This window comes from Coregonus clupeaformis, chromosome 8 (genome assembly GCF_020615455.1).
Source record: "Coregonus clupeaformis isolate EN_2021a chromosome 8, ASM2061545v1, whole genome shotgun sequence".
NCBI classification, from domain to species: Eukaryota; Metazoa; Chordata; class Actinopteri; order Salmoniformes; family Salmonidae; genus Coregonus; species Coregonus clupeaformis.
The window spans coordinates 47,872,955-47,880,407 of NC_059199.1; the positions used below are offsets into that span (position 1 = coordinate 47,872,955).

General features: G+C 45.3%; 2 protein-coding genes across 2 annotated transcripts; both read right to left on the reverse strand.

The window, feature by feature from the left end:
- Positions 1 to 1,935: 1,935 nt before the first annotated feature.
- LOC121572872 (lysine-specific histone demethylase 1B-like) lies at positions 1,936 to 3,728 on the reverse strand. Its single transcript, XM_041884905.1, has 3 exons — positions 3,539 to 3,728; positions 2,875 to 3,027; positions 1,936 to 2,613 (listed from the first exon to the last, which is right to left on the reverse strand). Exons 1-3 carry the CDS (start codon positions 3,569 to 3,571, stop codon positions 2,575 to 2,577), a joined length of 225 nt encoding a protein of 74 aa, XP_041740839.1. The 5' UTR covers positions 3,572 to 3,728; the 3' UTR covers positions 1,936 to 2,574.
- A 272-nt stretch (positions 3,729 to 4,000) lies between these two features.
- On the reverse strand, positions 4,001 to 7,423 carry LOC121571852 (lysine-specific histone demethylase 1B-like). Its single transcript, XM_041883593.1, has 5 exons — positions 7,242 to 7,423; positions 5,374 to 5,510; positions 4,956 to 5,146; positions 4,377 to 4,699; positions 4,001 to 4,265 (listed from the first exon to the last, which is right to left on the reverse strand). Exons 1-5 carry the CDS (start codon positions 7,255 to 7,257, stop codon positions 4,198 to 4,200), a joined length of 735 nt encoding a protein of 244 aa, XP_041739527.1. The 5' UTR covers positions 7,258 to 7,423; the 3' UTR covers positions 4,001 to 4,197.
- Between the last annotated feature and the right edge of the window lie 30 nt (positions 7,424 to 7,453).

Sequence of the window (7,453 nt, forward strand, 5' to 3'; positions counted from 1 at the left end):
TCCCCACCACAGACAGTGGGAAACCGCTGGGTGCTCACGGCCATGGACTATTTCACAAAATGGCCCGAGGCCTATGCTCTGCCTGACCAGGAGGCAGAGACCATCGTCGACGCCCTGACAGCGGGGATGTTCAGCAGGTTTGGAGCTGCAGAGTCCATCCACAGCGACCAAGGCAGAAACTTTGAGTCCCGTGTGTTCGCCACCATGTGTGAGAGGCTGGGTATGCACAAGACCCGCACTACTCCTCTCCATCCTCAAAGTGATGGCCTTGTGGAGCGCTTCAACAAAACGCTTGGACAGCAGCTGGCCATCGTCTCTTCCAAACACCAGCGTGACTGGGACAAGCACCTGCCTATGGTCCTCATGGCATGCCGCTCCGCTGTCCAAGACTCCACCTCCTGCACGCCTGCCCTCCTCATGCTGGGGAGAGAGATCCGTACCCCTGCGGAGATGGCGTTTGGTCGGCCCCTGGATAGCCCTCATGTTTCCCGGGGCCGGAGTATGCCCGGAGACTCCAGGACCGCCTGGAGACAGCCCACACCTTCGCCAGAGAGCAGCTGCTGAATGCAGGTGTGAGGCAGAAGAGGAACTATGACGTGCACACCCGGGGAAGGCACTTTGTGGCTGGGGGAGCTGGTCTGGGTCTACAGCCCGCTAAGGAAAAAAGGCAGATGCCCCAAGTTGGACAGTCACTGGGTGGGACCCTGCAGTGTCCTGGAGAGGGTAGGGGAGGTTGTTTACCGGGTGCGGCTTCCTCCCAGGGGGAGAAAGGTGACACTGCACCGGGACAGGTTAGCCCCATATAGAGGGGCCTCTTCTTCCCAAACCCCAGGAACCCCCACAATTCCCCTCTCTGGCAATTACATTCTCCAGGCACCCACCCCCAGTTGCCGCAGACAAGGCTCCAGACAGCCCACTCCCCCTGTGTCACCGCGTGGTTCCCCAGAGCCACGGACTGTATTACCCGTTCCTCGCTTCCTTGTCCCCATGTCCTTGCCTTCATCCCCTGGTTCCCAGAGGGGCACTCTGCGGCCATCACAGCCACGCAGGCAAAGGAGACCTCCGGGTCGCTTCCAGAGACTTTGTTTGTTCCCTCGGGGACGAGGGACTTTGTGGTGGGGGGGGCTGTGTAGCGACCCGCACAGACAGCTGTGTGTTATGTGTTAGGCTAGTAGATGGTTGTGTTGTACCTACCAGTACCCAGTGTTCGCGGGGTCCGACATGTCAATCAACCTGCTATCTGCCAATCACGGGAATGCCTGGAATGTTCTGATGCCGGGCATCCTGGCGGTTGGCGGAGTGGCGTGGAGGGGGGTTGGGCAGGGGGATGGAGCATTGGAAGTTAAGACCAGGTTTAGCCTTTGTTCTCTCTCTTTTTACGTCTGGGCTTCACAAGAGAAGGTCACGATTGGCTTGTGGGTTATCTTTCATTTATTTGGCATGGGCTACGGCCAAACAGTAGCCTGTGTAAAGTTGGTTTAATAAACCGTCCATTCGTAAACTCAATCCTCTGTCTGGACAGTTGTTCTTTTATGATCTAGTCAGGTCATTACAATACCATGTCTTGTTTTGACTTCTATGCTAATATGGCAAAAATTCACTAGCTAGCTAACCAACAACTGTAACGATGTATTTAAGAGACAAGTGCTCATTGTGCAAACGTATTCATGTTTTCAATAAACATTGGAGACTAAATATACTTTACATGTTGTCAACAATCTAAGACAACCTCGTCTGTTTTGCCCCATAGTTGCGCACGCGTCGGTTTTGTTGCTAAACAACCAACCCGTCTATTGTTTAACACCTCTCTAATTTGAAATGCAAACAGCCCGCATGGTTTAACAAACCCCCCTTTCTGAAAACAGAAATTATAATGAATTAATTCATCATTATTAAACAAGAAAAGTGCTATTGCAAGAAGTACTAATTTATCCGTTTAAGTTATCAACTATTATTACTTCGACAGTTAAGCGCTCATTGTACCAACACATTGGAACTTTGAAAGCCATTGATGATGTGTGCACAACATTGGCAGGCACCTCACTCAATAGATATTGACAAACAATCCACATACTATATAAATACTATTTGTCAATTTCTACATCAAAATTAATTGTTTAGGAGCATAATTGCGCTGCCGATCTTTAATTTCTTATTATAGTGATCTCCAACTAAACCAACACTCTGTGTCCCACTTGGCACAGACGTCAGTTCAATGTCTAGTTTTGATCTGGTTGAGTTGTCAACTAATGTGAAATCAACAAAACATTTCATAATGTCACTGGATTTAGGTTAAAAGCTGGGTAAGAAAAATATGAAATTCCCTTCCGTTAATTAATTTTTGCAAATCCAATCAGTTTACCCACATTGATTCAACGTCCATAACATTTCAAACAGCATTGGTCATCTCTGCTCACACACGAGGTACAGTACACACTGGTTGAAAACACCACTTAAAAGAGTAGTGACTCAGTTGAGTGAGGAACTGAAGCTTTGCTCTGTACGACTGAGATGTCTTCATGCTGGTATTGTGTGACTGACTGCTCACAGGGAAGGAGTTACAAAGCGTCGATTTTACTCGCTTCTCGGACGCCACTCAAATAGGTTGGTTGCCTGAAGAGAGGAAGAAGGAAATGCATTGGAAATCTACTCTCACGGATATTATCTTTGATGTGAAGACCTGGGCCCATATTCATAAAGCGTCTCAAGAGTAGGAGTACTGATCCAGGATGGGTTGTGCCTTTTAGATAACAATGAATAAGATTACATGGACTGGTGGAACCTGATCCTAGATCAGCACTCCTACTCTGACACTTTATGAATATGGGCCCTGTAGTGTGATACATTGGGGTAGAATAATAAAAGGAATCTTACCTCCCCAGCAAAGAACACTTTTCCTTGGACATCTTCAGCGATGATGTTATAGGCCTCCCTGCTGCCTCCAGTCTTCACAAAGCTGTATGACATCTGAGACCACAAGTCTCTGCTCCACCACGTCACAAAGTACCTCACTGGCTCTGGGAACTCCTAGCCAAGACAATGAAAAAGACGTGAGGATAAGATACAACATAATACAAAAAAGTTACATATTGCAGCTTTAACCTTTATTTATCCAGGAAGTCCCATTGAGGTTAGGAGACCTCTTTTACAAGGGAGACCTTGAATATCTTGAAAATCTCATGTGTAGTAATGTAATCTGTGTAGTAATGTAATATGTGTAGTAATGTAATCAGTGTAATAATGTAATCTGTGTAGTAATGTAATCTGTATAGTACTGTAATCTGTATAGTACTGTAGTAATGTAATGTGTGTAGTAACTAACGTAATCTGTGTAGTAATTAACGTAATCTGTGTAGTAACTAACGTAATCTGTGTAGTAATATAATCTGTGTAGTAACTAACGTAATCTGTGTAGTAATGTAATGTAATCTGTGTAGTAATGTAATCTGTATAGTAATGTCATCTGTGTAGAAATGTCATCTGTGTAGTAATGTCATCTGTGCAATATTCTCTTCATAGTAGAGGGTTATTCCATTACCTGCTCCTTGAAGAGTTCACGCAGGACCTTCATGCACTGACAGGCAACATCTTTGTGGCCAAAGTAGTCTGTCCCAAAAGCGGTACGGGAACGGCAGAGCAACCTGAGGAATAGGTGTGTCCAGACGCTTCCAGACAAGCTAAACACCTTCTTCGCCCGCTTTGAGGATAGCACAGTGCCACCGACGAGGCCCACTACCAAGGACTGTGGCCTCTCCTTCTCCGTGGCCGACGTGAGTAAGACATTTAAGCATGTTAACCCCCGCAAGGCTGCCGGCCCAGACGGCATCCCTAGCCGAGTCCTCAGAGCATGCGCAGACCAGCTGGCTGGTGTGTTTACGGACATATTAAATCTCTCCCTTTCCCAGTCTGCTGTTCCCACATGCTTCAAGATGGCCACCATTGTTCCTGTACCCAAGAAAGCAAAGGTAACTGAACTAAATGACTATCGCCCCGTAGCACTCACCTCTGTCATCATGAAGTGCTTTGACAGACTAGTCAAGGATACACGTGTTTGATTTGATTTGATTTGTCAAGACACCGTTTTTGGTGACAGGATAAACCAGTTTCTTTTAAATCACCCAAAAGATATTGCAGCTCTAAACCCTTCCCTTTTCAATGACACCTGCTTCAAGACTGTGAATGGCTTTCAACTTTCTCTCAGGAAGTGGAGGGTTGAATGTAATTATATTCTTCTGAAGTAAAGTCAGTGGGACTATCACCAGAACCTAAAAGAAAAATACATTTTAAGACAACTGCAATCATGCAATCCCTTTTATACAAACTGATAGGACGTTAGTTGCTCTGTAACATGACTTATTAAGTGAATGAGTCCTTACATTCTGTGCTGTCCACTGAGTCCCATCGGATGAGGTAACTTTGACGACATCTCTTGAGTAGTCGATAGTTACCACCACCATATTTCTCATACCTGTAATTTCCTTTCAAATCAGTGAAGGGAATTGAACAAGTGCACACGTTGGGAGGAAGGAGAGATAATTGGGACATAGCCATAGTCCTTAAGTGGCTCACCGGGCTCTTAATGCGGATGTCGAGGCCCTCAGCAAGTTTGTTAAGCACAGAGGAGTAGCCCTCTGCCATCAGTGTGTGGTCTCCTGAGAACTGGGCAAAGAACTCATTGTGGTCCAAGGATCGAGCCGACCTGCGAACACACACAAACACACGTAAGGACTATGTTCTCATATCTCCTCAAACTGGCTGAACTAGATCCCAGACTCCCGAAGGAAGTTCTTGTAGACCTCCTGGATTTTTTGGGAAGGGAAAAATATCAAATGAATAGACCAATTGGAGACTTCTTCTATCACTTTGTAGATGTTAGCAAATCATTGAAAGGGACTCGCCATAATAAGTGTTAACCCATAGACAAATATATTCGCATAATATAATATTTTATTTACATCTCATATACAGAATGTGTAGCACCTCCCAGAGGGGTGTCCTGGTTCTGAGACTTGTCCTTCCTCCACTCTGACACCATATCCAGGATGGCGTTGAAGTCCATGCAGTTGTCGATGGCTGGGTCTGTGGCCCTGCCTCCCTCCTGGAACAGGTCACACCTCTCCCCAAGCTTGTGCATCTTAATGCTCAGCTGTAAAGACGAGCTTGTTAATTTAATGGCCATTTGAGTCCTCTTAACAGTTACACAATACCATGTTCTAAACAGAAGGAGCAGGGAGAGGGAGGCAGCATAATAATAAAAACGGAGATTTGGGAGTTGAACTTTGGTTGAACGATGAGGAATCTTGACATTAAAAAAGGTATTATAGTGAGTGCCAATAGTCAGTGTTGTCAGTGTTGTTACCAAGAATTTCTCACCTGCTCGCTCATCAGTGCAATGGGGTTGTTCACACAGCCGTTCACAATCCGAGCCTCCCGACCCACAGTGACACACGCCCAGCGATGTATCGTGCCACACGCCCTCAAATCCACTCCCTCGCCTCCAGCAACACCACCTGTGATTGGGTCAAACACTAGGGAGTCATCATCCCCTGATGATGACTTCATTGTTGCTGTGCCTGCCCAGCACCTGAAGCATTCCCTGTATAATCTGCAAATTGATCATAAAATGTCATTGAATGTGAGGTGACTGTATAGAGGGTGGTGTGGACCTATATGAAAATAGCCTAGGCAGCCAATAGTGGGCGCTAAATCTATATGAAAATAGCCTAGGCAGCCAATAGTGGGCGCTAAATCTGCACTATCGTCTAGTTGATGTGCCCATACGGTAATACACTCATGTCCCCCGTGGAACGTCTCGTACATAAAGCATCCTCCATTCAGGCTGCAAAGGCATACTTTTCCTCCTTAACTAGCTTTAATGACGGGCAGTAGGAAAAAAGTGTGTACCGTCTTAATAAAAACACAATTTTCCACCATAATTTTCGGATTTTCGGCAATTTGGCTGAACGCAGTGTCCAACATCCTAAATTGTCCAAAAATACAAACATGGTGATGGAAAATTTTGTTTTATTAAGACAGTACCTTTATATATACAATGTATGGACAGTACACATATTTTTCCAGTTTTTTTCTGACGGCCCGCCATTAAAGTTAGTTTAGGAGGGAAATGATCCCTTGCAACCTGAATGGAGGATGCTTTATGTACGAGCAGGTCCACGGCGGACACAAGTGTATTACCACAGATAGAACAATGAGAACGATATTTGACCAGATGTATAAATGTGAAGCATCCGCTTATCGTTTCCACTCAATACCAAATATGGTAGTGAGGGGAAGCCCACTGGCTGGCAGTGGAAGAAGATAGAATGAGATGGATTTTGGCCGACATTCTGCAAAGTTTCTCATAGATGAAATATTTGATCTCAATACAGTTTCTGTTCCCCAAACTAAAATAGGTTATGAATAGAGTGGACTACGTTTTGTAGACTTTACCCTTTGCAAAAGTTTTTTTTAAATCGCGTTGTTTAGGAGTGCAAAGGCGAATTGAGTTATTCCACACGCGCACTTCAAAGGAGGCGTTCCCTAATGGAAATATGCAGATGATAATAATATGCCATTTAGCAGACGCTTTTATCCAAAGCGACTTACAGTCATGCGTGCATACATTTTTTGTGTATGGGTGGTCCCGGGGATCGAACCCACTACCTTGGCGTTACAAGCGCCGTGCTCTACCAGCTGAGCTACAGAGGACCACCAATAAGATCTCCCTAGCTCGTGCTTGGCTCTGCCCATCTCCTTGCTTGTTCTGCCCACTATGACTCATTTGTTCCTATTGGACAAGACAGGCTGTGGTCTATCTTGGTTTAGTTATAACAAATCTTTGGTATTACCGGCTGGGTTTATCAATCCTAGATGATACATTTACATAATTTAGCAGACGCTCTTATCCAGAGCGACTTACAGTTAGTGAGCGCATACATTTTCATACTGGCCCCCCGTGGGAATCGAACACACAACTCTGGCGTTGCAAGCGCCATGCTCTTACCAACTGAGCTACAAGGAGGCCAGATAGTGCAGATCTAGCGCCCACTATCGGCTTTCTAGGCTAATATGAAAACACAGGGACATTATAGCACAGACCGAGCAATGAGGTTTAGTTATTAAAAAATCTTTGATTATAGTAATAGAGATTGCCAACATGAAGCTAACCTGCTGCCTAATTGATCATTACTCAGCTTCCCACAACTAACAGATGCGTGCAATTTGGATAGATGCGCACTAACCTGCATCTGTCAGCATTGCTGACTGTGCTCTCTCTCCGATTCAGGGTTTATTCCTTTGTTTGAGACGATTGTAAGAATGACTTGTTATCAATCTGTCTTTGTTGTCGTTATTCTGTCGAGGAAATAAAGGCGAAGTTGTCACCAAAAACCCACTTCCCAGTGTGTCAGAACGGGAAAAGTGGGCGTTTCGAAATGTGGTATCTTCTGTTTGC

Bases quoted from the DNA above. Each gene is read 5' to 3' on its own strand.
- LOC121571852 (XM_041883593.1), bottom strand. The intron at 4,700-4,955 runs GTAAATAAAATA...GTGTGTTCGCAG, and splicing joins ACACATTCTGTATATGAGAT to GTCGGCTCGATCCTTGGACC. The intron at 4,266-4,376 runs GTAAGGACTCAT...TTTTTCTTTTAG, and splicing joins CTCAGTGGACAGCACAGAAT to GTTCTGGTGATAGTCCCACT.
- LOC121572872 (XM_041884905.1), bottom strand. From the start codon at position 3,571: ATGAAGGTCCTGCGTGAACTCTTCAAGGAGCAG. The intron at 3,028-3,538 runs GTAATGGAATAA...TGTCTTGGCTAG, and splicing joins GTGAACTCTTCAAGGAGCAG to GAGTTCCCAGAGCCAGTGAG. The intron at 2,614-2,874 runs GTAAGATTCCTT...TCCTCTCTTCAG, and splicing joins AAGTGTTCTTTGCTGGGGAG to GCAACCAACCTATTTGAGTG.